The sequence below is a fragment of the Aedes aegypti genome, chromosome 2, assembly GCF_002204515.2.
Source record: "Aedes aegypti strain LVP_AGWG chromosome 2, AaegL5.0 Primary Assembly, whole genome shotgun sequence".
In the NCBI taxonomy this organism is placed as follows: domain Eukaryota; kingdom Metazoa; phylum Arthropoda; class Insecta; order Diptera; family Culicidae; genus Aedes; species Aedes aegypti.
Genome location: NC_035108.1, coordinates 420765300 through 420781568, shown reverse-complemented (window position 1 = coordinate 420781568; position 16269 = coordinate 420765300). Strand labels below are relative to the sequence as shown.

Below are 16269 nucleotides of genomic sequence, written 5' to 3'. Positions count from 1 at the left end.
ATGTCAGTCGTTACATGATGAGGATCGAATATGTTTAAAATATTTATGGTTGCGAGATTCAACAATTTCTCTTCTTTTACTCGGATTTAACTGATTTATCGCACATCGTGTACAATTAATTAGAACTAGCACTATAATTAATTATGCAAATGTACTTACCCACCTCTTTTCAAGTGTGACTGATTGCTCACGATTTCTCGCATTGCCTCCCATAGAGTGTGGATATGTTTGCATGTCTGATTTATGTCCATCCCATTTCTTAAATACCAACCCCCACAGCTCGTTTTCCATATACACCAAGTTGGTGTAACATTTTCCCATTTTCATAACTTTCTCTTGATAAATCGACATTACCGTTCTTCAACAATTAGCCCCCACTAAAGCATTATTATCTTATTTATATTTCCAGAACCTACTCGCGGAGTTGCGAGCGCTGAAAGAGGCTAACCAGCGGCTAAGCGACGACAACCAGGAGTTGCGCGATCTGTGCTGCTTCTTGGACGACGACCGGCAGAAGGGACGCAAGTTGGCACGCGAATGGCAACGATTCGGACGCTACACGGCCAGCGTGATGCGGCAGGAAGTTTCCGCTTATCAGGTTCGCAAATGGAACATTTCATGGATTTAACAGTTGATCTTGACTGATTTCGGTTTTCTTTTAGACGAAACTGCGGCAGCTGGACGATAAGCAGCAGGAGCTGATTCGCGACAATTTGGAACTGAAGGAGCTGTGTCTGTATTTGGACGAAGAACGATCGAACACCAATCGGCCGGCGGCGGTTTGTGGAAACTGCGGGGCGGCACCGGGCAGTACCACCAATGGCAATGCTGTTCCCCTCCGGGACGACGGAGACGGAAGCAGCTCGAGCACCAATGCCGACGAGAATATACACCAGCTGGGAGGGGGTCAGTTCGGGAGGAATGGATTGACGGTGAGTTGTTTGCTGAGGAACTCGAAGGCATAGACATAATCCTTGGCCCCTTTATTCTTCTCTCTCCGGAAACTTCTTATTGTTTTATTCCGAGGAGTGACCAGTGTAAGCATTTTAACAAATGTAGCAGATGTAGCCTCGGAAAACTGTTTCTTTTAGACGACTTAAACCATGTTACAGAGGAGACCATCCCCGATAGAACTAACTCTCTGCAGTCGACTCTTGGTCGGTTGACTCTTCCCCAAACCGATTTATGTTGGAGCAACCATCTGTCAAAGTTCGTTGCAGCAACACGATATTTCTTCGCATGTTTTGAATGATCTCGGCAAGAATAGGGCAAACGCTCCCTTAGTGGAGGTAGCTCCAATAGTGGAGGTAGTGTGTTTTGGCATGTTTCGCGCTAATAAATGGTTATGTGATATTTTTGTATTATGTACGATGCGAAAATGATACAAGTAATCGAATAATATTCATGAAATTTAACCGTAAAACTATTTAAAACAATTATTTTGCTTAATTTTTTTGCTCCTTTGCACCTATAGTGGTGCATCAGAACCCATAGTGGAGGGTCCCATAAGAAATCAATGGTTTGCGCCACTAAAGGAACCATCCTTAAAATATACCTCCACTAAAGGAACAGTGTTCCTATTATTGGTGAAAGGCTTTTTGCAGGGAAATTTCAAATGAATCGTGATTTTTATACATTTGAATGATAGAAGGATTTGAGATCTATCGAATGATACGTTAAAATCATATATTTCATGATCTTAACACCGTGTTCTAGCAGTTTTCCCTTAGGTGCACCACTAATGGTACACTTGCCCGAGTGAATATGTGATCGTTACTTTTAAGAATTCCGTGGCTTTGGGGAGATTATTTATACTATTTTTTTTTTTGCAATAATCGTAGTAAGGAAAAAACTTTCAACATTTATGTACCGGATGGAATGAATATTGATGAGGAATTCCAGTTATAATTCGCACGAAGTATTCCGGCAAAACTCTGAAATTGTGAGTCTCTATCGGGGAATATACCGAGCAATCATCGATATGGGAATGGCTATGCGATTTTTTTTCAAACAATCTATCCATAATCTTTTTTTTTATTCCTCTAGTTATTCTACTTTGAAGTTTTTTTTCAGGAATTCATGGGTTATACTAAGGATACCACCTAAAATTCTTCCTGGTATTCTACTAGGAATTTTATTTATAATTCCTCTAGAAATTTATCCACAGATTCAACCAGGAATTCTTCATGAGAAAATCCTTCAGGCATACCTGTAGGTGGCATTCTTCAAAGGTTACTCTACAAATTTATTGTGGATTCCCTCCACTAATTCCTTCGAAGATCAAGCCGAAAAAATCCTCAAACGATTTCTTCAGTGATTCTTCGGAGCTTACTCCAAGGCTACCTCCAAGAATTCCTCCAGGGATTAATATAACATTTTTTTCAAAAATTCCTTCAGGAATACCTCTAGAAATTATTTCAAAAGATTCCATCACGCGATATCTAGAAATCACTTTTTTTCAGGGCGTCATCCTAGGTTTCCTCCTTTAATTCCATAAGGAGTTGCTTCAGAAATTTCTTCAGTGATTATTTCTTCATATTTATACAAAAATCTTCCCAAGGGATTTAAGAAGAAAAATTCTGTATTTAAGAATTTTTTCAAAATTCAGGAATTTTTAAACAGATTCTATCAGGATTTTTTTCTGAGGTTCCACCAGGAATTCCTCTAGAAATTCTTAAAGAGATTGTTCAAGAAATCCTTTCCAACAAATTAATACAGGAATCCCATCGAAACTTCCACCAGGAATTGCTCCTATCAACAATCTTCCAGTGATTCTTCTAGTGGTTTCCCGAGTAATTCCTCTAAAGATAACTCCAGAAAATCCTTCGCCGATTTTTTTTCTAAAAAATCCTTCAAAAATTCCTACAGAAATACGTACACACGGTGTGCTGGAACACACATATTATCGAACTTGCATGAACCTCCGATCTTTTTTCACTAAAAGTTAGCCTTGATAGTCAAGAAAAGCTTGTGGAATATTAAAAAATCTTTCATCGGCAAAAAATTGAAAAAAGTCGATTTTTGTATTTTTACCCTTCTCCCATATATGAGCTCATAGAAGAATATTAGAGTTACATTAATTTTAATGCATTGCAATAGCTCAAAGACTTATTTGATATGCCTTGATCACGGATCGATTACAAGACGTTTCAAATTGAGCATAATTTCTACCTACATTCACACAATGTGACCAGCCCATGGTGGTAAGCCGTTTATTAACGGCATCGCATTTTTACACAAATTTATTAAGGGAAAAATACAACAACTTATAAAGTTTCAATCAATGTTTCCTATTCTACTGAATAATTGAAATCATTGGAGTTCGTTATTGAACATGAAGCATTTTTAAGATAACAGACAATTATATAATTACATGCAACCATTAAAATAAACCGCCATACAATTATATAGGGCAATGTACTGTTTCAATTTTGTATGGTATGCTCACTCTAGCTGGTCTTGTTATTCATATTTGTTTTGATTGAAAGATGAAGGAAGATTTTACGTAAACCTGTATACGGTATGTCTACATCCAAAACTAGAACGCATACAAATATTGTAAAATATCGTTACATATACAGGGTTTATACAGAAATTGTAAGATGTGAAAATAAAAAAAAATCTATGATAGTCTTATACATCTTGTATGAGTAACAATATTATTTAATATTTGTAAAGTTGTCATGCAGATTTATATTGAAATCTTGCAGCCGCTGGTTGGGTGCGTTTGCTAAAACCTCACATCATTAACGTATCCCTAGTTACATTCACATACTCAAAACTAAATACATACCATAAAACGGGGTAACATTGATAGTTTTTTAAGAGAAAATCTAAATACTTTATTTGTAAAACAAGCACTGGTTTGTTAGTTATCGATTGCACACGAAAGATTGCATAACGGTTCGATCTTAATGAATCTATAGTTTCTCATATAATCGAAAGTCAGTTTTTGGTAATGGGGTAACATTGATAATGAGTACACACTCTGAAAAAATCATGTGATTTTACGTCATTTGGATGCACATAAAAGAAGCGAGCCGAATAACGTGAATTTATGTCACATTTTAAATACCATACCGTCTGATTCGGGAAATGCCGATCATAGTGACATCATTTTCGTGTCCTTTAACGTGTAAAATTGCATTTATTGTTCAATACATCTTCAAGCACACATTTTTGTGTCGTTTTATCATTTACACCATGTGTCATTCAATCATACTATGTATTACGTCCACAGTAATTTCCATTATTTTTAAGAGTGTAGATAAGCACATGAAAATCCAAAACAAACTATTGTTTAACACAGTTTGAATTGGATTGGAGAATGTTAACAGAAAAACTTGATTAGATTTTATCAATTAAAGTACAGAATTTATTGAACAAGAAACATCTTTAAAAGGGTTTTCAGTCAAAACAAACATGATGAACACCATTATAAGTTGATAATAATGGGTATAAAATTATATCTATGAATAGATATCTATTAATATTCATGTTTCGACATTAAATTCACCATAAATCAATCGTTTTTGGAACACGAATGAGTATAAATCGAATGAATCCCGTAAAGTACATGCGGCGTTGCATACCTCTAGGCTTTTAATGTTATATGGGAATTTGTGACTTTGATTACAAAAATGATTCCAAATTGTAAACCTGTTTTTCGCTATGAGGTTTGATACCGGATTTATGTTCTACTATAGCTAGGCCATCAATCATACGTACCGAACTCATTATAGTTTCATGAAATAGTGATAGTAAAACAGATTGTTTGTGAGCGTTTTGAAAGTACCAAAATCTCATCATTTTTTAACATTCGAATATAAAGCCTCAAATACTCTCGATTGGCACGAAAACAGCTCAGAGATGAAGTGTCACACTGATACTCCTTAGTTTCGCATTCGTTTTGCTTGACTGAATAACAGAATTTTTGTTATTTTGTTTAGTACGTTGCGGATCCCGCACTATCAAAGTTACCCGCATTTTCAAAGATACCTCGTTTTACGATACTAAAATTTATGGGTCCATGTTGGTTATTGAAATTGTTGTGTCTATTTCGCAAAATGTGCCCTCCATAAGTGCGAAGTCGTGAATAAATGTGCTGGATTACGTTGGGTCGATTTGTTATCGTCGCCACATTTATTATTCATCCTATGACAATCCTATGACAATTGGAGTGATGACATAATGTCGATCCGAAGTAATCCAGCCCTATTACTCAAAATCAGGCACTTCAAACCCCAAATATAATGTGCGCATTGCATATGAGTAGATTAGTGACTGCACAAAACTTGTATCACGATGAGCTTGAGATCACATTAAGGCTATATAAGCCGTTTACTGTTAATCATTTTATAGTGAACCCTCTTTCAAGACTTTTGCGCGTATAAGCACATGAATACAGCCTATACTATCAATTTTTGGGAATTCCTATTCTAATTAGAAAACTTTACCGTATACGTAAAATATTACTGATTTGATTCAGAAAGAAGAATACAAAGCGTTCGTATGAGCTTTTCTGAAGTGAAAAGTGAAATTTCCATTATATAAAATACGGCATACCACCATGGGCTGGTCATATTGTGTGAGTGTATGTAGGAAATGATGCTTAATTTAAAACATCTAAGAATTCGTTCATGTTGAAGATATGTCAAATTGGTCATTAAGTCGTTAGAAGTCATCATATTAGTGTATCTCTAATATTCTCCTTTGAACTCATATATGGGAGAAGGGTAAAAATACAAAAATCGTCTTTTATCAATTTTTTGCCGATGAAAGATTTTTTAATATTCCGCAAGCTTTTTTTGACTATCAAGGCTAACTTTTAGTGAAAAAAGATCGGAGGTTCATGCAAGTTCGATAATATGTGTGTTCCAGCACACCGTGGTACATAGATTTACTCCAGGAACTCTTACATTGATTCTACCCAGAATTTGTCGAAGGATTCATGAAGGAGTTCCTTCAAAGAGTCCACCAAGAATTCCTCTAAAGAATCTTCCAGGAAGCCTTCAGGGATGCTACGAGAAATACTGCAAACAAATTCATCAAACCTTTCTACACGGGATATCAGCAGGAATACCTCCGGTTATCCTCCGGAATTCTTCTATGGAATCTTCAATAAATTCTTCTATAGGTTCCACCAGTGTTTCCTTCGAAGATTCTTCTTTGTTTCTCCGAAGGAACCCTCCAAGGCCTGGGATTTCTTCAGGAATTACTTCAATAATCTGTCAATCTAATCCATCAGGGGTTGCTTTAAAAATCTTCCTGATATATATTAATGAATTTTCTCAAGTGATTTCTTTGGTGATTCCTTCAAGGATATCTCTTCAGAAGTTTCTCTATGGATTATTCAGAAATTTTCAAAAAAAAATCTTTTAGATCCATTTTAGAATTCAACCTAAAGATATTTAGAGAAATGTTTTATTTGATCCTCTGAGTAGTTATCAGTTAATGCCATGAAGGAGTTTCTGATAGCCCTGAAGAAAAATCCTACTTAAACCTTCAAAGTATTTTATAGTAGAACTTCTTTTGAAACTTTCTGGTGGAAGTTCTAACGAAATTCTGGTGATATTCACAATGTTAACCCTGGAAGATCTCCTTGCGAAATTTCTTAAGAAACTTCTCTCGCGAAAAATTATAGGTAAAATGATCAGAGAAAATACTGATGAAATTTCACAAGGAATTACTGGTGGAATTTTTATAGAAAATAGTGGTCAAATTCCATAGGATTATGGGATGGTTGGAGTTCATCTTGGCGGAATCCATAGAGAAACTTTTGGAGCAGTCTAGAGGATTCTCAAATGACATGTGAAACTCTTTTAAGAAATTTCTGGTAAAACCTTTATAAGAAACTTTTGGTAATATTGCTGGAGAAATTCCTGAAAACCTCCAAAAGTCCCTGGAATTATTCCACGAAAAATTCCTCGAAAAAAATCCGGGGGAATTCCTTGAGCATTTCGGGATTTATTCCTTAAAGAACTTCGGGATGAATTCTGGTGACGAAATCCTTATACGAATTTTTTGACGAAATTCCTAATAACCCTCGAGAATCCTGTAGAGAGATTTTCTGGGAGGTATTCCTTAAGGATTAATTCCTTCAGGAGTTTTGGGAGGCATCCCTTGATCAATTCCGGGAGAAATCCCTTTAGGAATTCCGGGAGGAATCCCTTAAAGAAATTTCAGGGAGACTAGCTGGATGAATTTCTTGATGAATTCCCCAGAGAAACCACTGAAAGAAAATTTAAGGTGGATTCCTTAATAAATTCCGGGAAAAATCCGTTAGAAATAGCCAGATAAAACCCAGAGTAACCCTAGAGGTATTCCTGAAGGAACCTTTAGAAGAACTCCTGATAGAATCCCTGAGAGTCTTTGATGGAATCCCAGGAGGATTTTATAATGAAATCTCCGAAGTTTTTTTCAATGGCATCCATGAAAGAACTTCTAATGGAAACCCTGTAGAAACTCCCAATAAAATCTTTTGAAGAACTTCTGATGAAATTCCTATATAAATTCTGAAGGAATCCTTGAAGGAACTTAAGGAACACAATTGTGATGCAAAGCCTGGAGAAATTCCTGATGGAATCTTTAGAGAAACTCTTGATAGAATTCATGTAGAAATTCCAGATAGAATCTCTGAAGGAACTCCCAATGGAAACCCTGAAGGAACTCCTGCTGTAATCCCTAGAAGATCTACTGATGTAATCCCTAGAGGAACTTTGAAATGGAATCGCTGGAAGAACTCAATATGGTATCCGTCTAGGAACTCCTGATGAAATCCCTGGAGGGATTCCTGATAATATGCCTGGCGGCCCTTCTTATGAAATTCTAAGATGAAATCCTGATGGAGTTCCTTGAAGAACCCCTGATACAAATCTAGAGAAATGCCAGGTGCAGTCTCCGAAGGAACTCTTGAATTCCTACACGCTCAAAAAAGAGTTCTGGAAAACGTGAATTGTCAAAAATACACCATGAACTACCACCAACGGTCACATAAACATGATCTAGTTCACGGTGTATTTTTGCTTGTTGACGAGTTCACGTCTGTTGTTCACGGATACGAAAACGGATTTTTTTCTGTGTAGGGAAACTTCTAAAAGAAGGAATAGCTGGTGAAATCTCTGAAGGAACTCCTGATGAAATCCCAACAAGAACTCCTATTATTATCCCTGCAGGAATTCTTAATTGAATCACTATATAAACTCCTTATGAAATTCCAATAAGAACTCCTGTTGAAAGACTCAGATGAACTCCTGATGGAATACTTACAGAAACTTTTGATAGAATCCCTGGAGGTATTCCAGATGAAATATCTGAAGAAAGTACTTATGAAATCCCCGAAGGAAATCTTCATGAAGTTCTTAAAAGATCTCCTGATGTAATCCCTAAAAGAACTTCTGATATTATCACTAGAAGAACTTCTGAGTTTATCCCTAGAAGAGTTCCAGGTGGAATCTTTAAAGAAACTTCTGATATAATCTCTGTAGGAACTCCTGTTGAAGAAATAATTATGATTCCTTAAGAAGTTACTGTTGGAATTCCTGCAGAAACTTTTTTTTTTCTATCTTTATTAACGAGATTTTTAGCCCTGGGTTAGTTCATCTCGGGACCAACGGCTTTTCTTCCCTTCCGAAGGAAGTCGTCACTGAATTTTTAGTGACTATCTCGGGGATGGGATTCGATCCCAGGTCCTCGGCGTGAGAGGCGTGTGTTCTAACCACTACACCAGGTCCGTCCCCACATGGAGAAACTTCTCATGTAGAGTTACATATTTCTCAGGAGCACATAAATGTACTGACGAGCCTCCATTCAAACCGTCTCTCAGCTCATCGGAATCCTAGTGTGCTGCGCTACATGGAGGCTCACGAAAATTCTAAAAGCGCGCGCTAGGTAATGTGCTCTCGGGGAGACTCGTCTCATGCGCTGCTCGGCGCTACGGCTCGCCATCGGTATCCAAGTCGTGAAACAACTGCTTAGTAACGCAGAACCTCTACAACTATCTACGCCTCGTTATGCAGGTGTCTAGATGGCCTACATGATATGGTCGAAGACTCGCGATCCAAATGTTACAATTTAAATCCTCGTTGAACTCTTTTATAATCACTTCAATTATTGCGCTGAATTTTAAACAGCACATGTGCCGGAGCGCATGAGACCGCAGTGAGACACATCTCAAGCAAAATGAGGCGCACCAAAAAAGGTCTCACAGTGTACTGCGCTCCCGTGCGCTGGCAAGCAAAGAGGCTCCTGCACCTAAGGCGACAGCACGTGCACAGTAACTCTATTCTCATGGAATCCGGAGGAACTCCTGATGGAATCCTTGTAGATATTCCTAAAGATATTGTTGAAGGATCTCGAGATGAAATCATTTGAAGAACTCCTGTAGGAATCCCTATAGGAACTCCTGATGAAATCCCTGGAAGAATTCCTGATGAGATTCCTGGTGGAACTTCTAATAGAATCCCTAGAGGAACACCTTATGATATCCCTAGAAGAAATCCTTATGGAATTCCTCGGGGAACTCCTGATATAATATCTGGAAAAACTCCTAATAGAATCGCTGGAGGAATGCCAGGTGGAATCTCTGAAGGGACTCTTGATGGCATCCCTGGAGGAACTTCTGATGACATCCTCAGAAGAACTCTGATGGATGCCCTAAAATACTCCTGATAAAATTCCTATCGAAATTCCTGATAGAATCCCCAGAGGAATTTCTAAAGATATTCTTGAAGAACTCCTGATGGAAACATTGAAGGAACTCCTGATGAAATACCGAGAAGAATTCCTGATGGAATCCCTAAGAGAACTCCTGATAGAATCCTTCCCTTTTTTTATGCCACAAGAGTTCAATCCAATGGACGCAGTGGCTTAACCTTCCCAACAAAAAAAAAATCCTTCCCTTTGAAAGAAGCACTAGACAATGGACTAGCATGCAACGCCCAGTGACACAGTCGATATACTTTTCTGATGAAACGTTTTCAGAGTGAAGTGGAAATAGAAACCCACACTCCTTGGATCAATGCGGCTAAATGGTTGGTTACACTAGCCATGAAGCCCACCAAGTTTTCTTGATGGAATCACTGGAAGAACTTTTTAAGGAATCCCTAGAAAAACTCCTGATTGAATCCCTTGAGGAACTCCAGGTGAACTTTCGGAAGGAATTTCTAAAGGAATTCTTCTATGAATTCCTTGTTAAATCACTGGAAAAAATCTTTATTAAATTTCTAGCGAAACACCTGGTAGACACATGAAGGAATTGCCGATGAAATCCATGAAAGAATTTTGGTATAATTCCTAAAGGTATTCCAAGAGGATTACCTGGAGGTATTCCAAGAGGATTACCTGGAGGAATTCCTGGTGAAATTCCTGATCGAGTTCCTGGTACAATACATGGAGGAATTTCTTGTTGAACTTTTGATGGAAGTACAGGTGATGGATTCCTAGAATATAATTCTGGAAAATTGCTTGAGAAATATATAAAGAATCCCTGCTGAATTTGCTGAAGAAAACGGTTAAAGATTGATCAGGGATTGAATCCTGAGAAAATTGAGAGAATCTCTCACGTATCGCTCTCTGTAACTATCATAACATGCTGCACATTATTAGAGACTGTTTATCGTATACTGCTACAACTTTGATCAGATTAGGGGGACAGTAGTGCATGATAAAACCCCTCTAAACATGCTCCAAGCCTGGGGACACTATTGCTATTGGAAGTTCGTGGATTGTTTATCGTGCCAGTAACGAAAAACACCTATCCCCAACTGCAAACAAGCGAGAAAAATGGATTTTATCATCGCTCTCTCTTTGGGGCTCTCGCTCGCTGCTTCGATTTATCAGACTTGTTACAACTTGTGATACATTGACGATCGTGGACCGCAACAGATGAGATGTTTTTCTTTGCTTGCTTTGATCGTGCTCCATACTCAAATGAGAGCGAATTCTGCAATGTTTGAGATTGATAGATCATTATGGCATCGACTCTGCATAAGCTCACGCATTTTGAATTGCCACTCATCTGCATCGGCAGTTCATGGGACATCGAAGCTTGCTGACGTCGATGTTCGTGCAATATCCCAACAAACAGTACGATCAGTTCGTCAAACATTTGGCTCCGCCCACTGGTGGTTTGAGCAAAATCAAACTCGTTTGATTTTGGCTGACGATTTGTCAAATCGGTTTCATAAACAGTCAAATCGGTTCGTCAAGCAGCATCATACACGGTCGAACATAGCACCAACATGAGCATCAACCTGGGGGTGGAGTCATCGTTGGTCAAACCGTCTGAGCGTCTGTGGGCTGCATAACAGCTGATGCTATTGATTTTTGCTATCGCAAAGCGTTCATTTGATAAAAAAGACTGCTTCTTAGATTGGGTATCGTCCTGTCGTCTCTATCGCTGCCAGCTGATGAGACCTATCCGCCACCAGATCTCATTGTTGGCTAGTTATCAAATCGTATAGTGGTTCTGGCACTAATCCAAAATGCGCTTTCGGCTTTCTCACTAGCGCTGTCTTTTCTTTACTTTAAAAGTAATGTCGGAAGTAGTGCGCTGTATTTCCGTCATTATGTTCGACGTACAGAAAACGCAGCGTCAGTGAAATAGCAGAAGGTGCTATTTGGTTTTGTGCCAGAGCGACAATATAATTTACAATTTTCCGTTTTGTACTTGTGAATTCAATTTATTAAATTGTTATAATCCTTCTCTTTCCAGGAACTCAATCTGCGCTCCGCCCTAAGTGACCAAACCCTGCAATACGTCCGATCGCTCGAATCTCGAATACGGCAACTGGAGGAAGAGCGGTGCGCCATCCTCAAGAACGTCCAACCCATCGGACCCACCAACGGAACGGGACCTCCAGTATCGAACAACAATCCCAACAGCAATCAACCCGCACCCCCATCGTCAATTGCTGATCCCATATCCGGTCGACCGGAAGCAGTTGTGCGAGCTCTGCAAGTGCTCGAAGTTCGCGAACAACTCGAACGGGAACGAATTGGACCCAACATCCCAACTGACCACCAACTGGACGACGGCGAAAAGGCTCTGGTACGCGAGATGTGCAATGTGGTGTGGCGAAAGCTGGAGGATGCTCCCAACACCGGGATTGATCAGCATGTTTGATGTCTACTTCTGAAGAGTTCCATTCTGAAGCATCACAATCAAGCAGGACTAGCATGACTTGGCGCAATCGGTCGCTGAAAACACATTCAGAGCACATGGAGGCTTCCTTGTGTAGCTTATACCACAGACAAGCAGACGTAACACTTAGTACGAATTTCACAGTATCATCATTTGATGATCATGTTGTACGAACTCCTGTTTTGTAAACCAATGCCTGCAGAAATCGCTGGTGTAAAACGTCAAACACGAAGAATAACGACGCACGCGCCTCTGGTTGTGAGCTTTGTAACTACGTCAGTGTTACGTCTGATTGACTGTGCTTATACTCTTGCCTTACACCTACTTCTTTCTTCCCTCAAAACCTCAACACCGCAACTACGATGATGTACAAATTAATTATAATGATTCTTCACAAAAAATAGAAAAAAAAACATACTGCCAGCGCCGCGCGCGCTCGCGTTTACTCACTACGGAGTAAATGAGAGACGGCACCAGATTATAGTCGGGAACGCGATGCCGCCGAAAATGAAAAAAAAAACGATTGTGTACAGGAATGCTAACAAATCATCGGACGATAAAACCTTCAATCCCCATCCAAAACAAGGATCGGATCAAAATGTGTGGCGCGATGCAAGAGGGGTTTCAAAAACCCCCTTTCGAAATCAGTTTACTTACAGGAGAATGTAACCTAATCAATTAAAATTAACAAAGTATTTATCGTCGTTTATCGTTATATTTATGCCTCCCTACCCGATTGTTTGCGAAACGGGTTGAAGAGGGGGCCATTAGGGATCGAGATGAGAACGAAATATAACTTGGATTCAATATGTAGATGATTTGTCAAGGACTTTGTATCGTATATGTAACATTATATCAGAGGATGGGGCTCGCGTAGAGATGAAGAATCAGTAATACCTTGCATGTATGGTTGAACCCAAATCGAGATTTGAATAGGCATGTATCTTTGCATGCCGAGCTTAGATAGGCTTACAAACAGAAGAAAAATATTGGACAATATTTCAGCGCTATGTATCTGTGTATTCTAGGATTTCTTGTTAGAGGTTGTTTTTTATACATAATTTTTATCATTATTAAAATGGTTGTTATTCTTACAAGTGTTGTTTTTGTCTAAATGAAAGAAATTTTTCATCATGATGGGTATTTTGTGTTTTGGACAGAACGTGAAAGTAAAAAAAAAGCCGATTTTAGTACTATACCATTTAATTCCATTAGAGTTTGTATCCTTTGACAGATACGCGTATTTACAATTTTATATTGTAAAGCCGTCTTCAGTGTCGTGCACTAAACTCGAATTGAAAAAAATTGGCCCCTTTCATTTCATTTTGCCAGAAATGGTCAAAATATATACGCGTGAAGGTCTGTCCAAAATTCTTTGATTACCCTTTATACAGTATTTGATCGGGTATATTGCTTTCTAAAATTTATTTTTATTTTGTTAGACTGTGTTTTAGATTGTTTAACTTAATTCTTTAATCTTTAGTTTACAATAGCTAGGATTAGTCTGCTAGAATTATTATGAAAGCATTACAATTTATCAATTTAGAAATCGAATCAACAGCAAATGGTAGGTCCAAAAGTTACGGAAATGCTAAAAATGGTAGGGTCTAATCCTGCCAGCCGAAATTTTTATCCGTGTAAATAGATATCTCTACTTCCCACGGCATAGGGGTCATGTCATGCACACGATATGTTACGCTTCAAGAAAGTAAGAAGTAATGGAATAAATGACTAGCCTTACATTATTTATGGAATTAATATACAAAAAGCAAAATGGGTTAGAGAGGGGGTCGAGTATGCCTAAATATTGCGTTTTATAATATATGTATCATTCTAAAAAGAATATTCGAGGGTGCAGCAACCTGGGTCTCGACAATATAATTTAAGGATCTTTACTCTACTGGTGAACTAAGGTATCACTCATGCAGTTGCCAACTTTTGGTTATCCCACGGAAGAGCTGACTTGAATGTAGGGTTACCATCAGTCCTGATTTAGTAGGACATGTACTGATTTTAAGATTCTTTGGAGGCGTGCTGATTTTTGTTTATAATTCAAATTTTGTCTTTCTTGTTCCTGTAATTCGAAGTAGTAAAAGTTTTCCTAACACAAAACACAGGAAGAATTTTCAAATCTATTTGAATATTCATGTTGAGTGTTGTGGATCATATTACGACTTCAGTTGCATAAAAAGTTTGGCATGGGCTTCACACTGTATCACAGCACCTTCAGATTTATTTGAAGCTTGACGACTCTGATACTGCTAATAGAATCAGTTGGGCTCGTACTACATCAACTGTAGTATATTTTTTCAGCACTGTATTGCTATCAGAATTGGAGAGATCTCCGAAATTCTGATTATTAACAGATGGTAGAAATCATGGGAACATACAAATATTTCTTATATTCGTGCCATATTTTGATGCATCACAGAGAGGAATTCCTTACAAATTTTACTTTATGCCGAACTTTAAGTTTCTGGAGAGATCCTTAACGAATGTTTCTCGGAAACATGTAGAGAAAACTGTCGATTTTCAGGGGAAATATTTGATGGATTTCTCCCAAATACTTAATTGATTTTTTGTTGGATTTCTATGAATTCCTGGCAATATCCTTAGCGAACTATAACGATATCTTTATGGGAACTTAGAGGATGCTTCTTTATAAAATTCTTAAACAGATTCATAGCAGATTACCAGTATAATCATATTTCGAGGAATGCTAGTGGTATTTTCTTGTCACCTTGATGTCTTATCTCCGAGAAGGTTCTAGGCGGGTTTCTGATAAGATATTTTTTAGATCCTACGAATATTCTTGGCAGTTTTTGACATTGTTAGTTATTTTCTAGGAAGATCTTTTCATTTTATTTTACATGGATCAGATAAATATACTAGTGTGCTTTCGTTTGCGGTAAAAATGTATAATATCGGACCATTTTTGTGAACGCACCAATCATTTATTAACAAAAATGAGCCAAAATGGCTGGGCAGGCCTGATCTAAATGAATATCCTGAGACTCTGGGCAGATTCCTATGGGATTGAGAAATTTTTGATCCGATTCCCAGCAGAATTGTTGCTGTCTATCGAGTTTTTGGCGACTTCTATGTTTTCTACACAGGCCTGTGTTGGTAGCATAGCTCAAAGCTTTGAGCCAATCCTTCTCCAGTAGAGAAGCTAGGTAGAATACAGGACGCTTCGATGCTTACTGACTTTAAAATGGCTCGCTCAATTTTTACCACATAATAAAATTTCAATCTTGTCGCTGCCTTGCGACGTCTATCCACCTACTCATTTCACTCATTTGTAAAAAATATCTTCAATAGGCTCCCTTCACCTTCGAGTCGCATGACCGCTAAAGCCATAACAAAAATAATTTAAAAAACAATCAAGGTCGATACCGTAATCCGGGGGCAAATTGATCACTGGGGTGAATTTGATCAGGTCGGTAAGAAGAAACATTTCCTTCCAAAGATGCTGATAATAAGAATAAAAGTGGCGATAAACAGGCAACTTTATCGAAGTTCTGCGACCCGGATCGTTTTTCGGATTCTACGCCCGTGTTAAGACCAGAACGGGCAAAATTCTGTATGTTGACTTATGCTGCCTATGCTGTGGGCAAGTTAACGAGAAAACGGAACACAGTTAACTCCTCGAAAAAGGCACAATAAATGTGTCCGAAACGTCGGATGAAAACTTAAAATCCGTTTTTGAGCATAATAGACTGAAGGCCATAACCTACAACATAATCATCACAGTCGTATCCCTTGGAAAGTTAGAAACAACCAAAATTTTAGTTTGTGACAAACCAACTTCATGTGTTGTTTCTGCGAAAGCAAGATTAGTAAGCTGAAATGTGTAATAAGTAACTGCAGTTTATTGTTTATGAAAAGCATTTCAAGTAAAGTTGCGTGTGATGGTAATTAAAGTTATACTTTATTATATATATCGTTTATTCAATACTTTTACTTGTTTTTTCAAGATTCTATCACAACGAACAAAAAATGCTGTTGCTGACGCCTTATTTTTCTTTTGAAATGCTCACCAGAGAGGTAAGACAGATTTTCTCACATTTCTTGGATGTGCAAATAAAAAACAATGTTAATATAATTTCAGACTGGAGTAAGTGACT

At 38.1% G+C, this 16269-nt stretch overlaps 1 protein-coding gene across 1 annotated transcript in view; it reads left to right on the top strand.

The window, feature by feature from the left end:
• Window positions 1-13106, top strand: part of LOC5568796 (coiled-coil domain-containing protein 85C-A) — a 245496-nt gene extending 232390 nt beyond the window's left edge. Inside the window, exons 4-6 of the mRNA XM_021847475.1 lie at window positions 410-598; window positions 663-932; window positions 11714-13106. Coding sequence (XP_021703167.1) covers window positions 410-598; window positions 663-932; window positions 11714-12124 — 870 coding nt within the window. The 3' untranslated portion in view covers window positions 12125-13106. The remainder of the gene's footprint in view (window positions 1-409; window positions 599-662; window positions 933-11713) is intronic.
• The last annotated feature ends 3163 nt before the right edge of the window (window positions 13107-16269 follow it).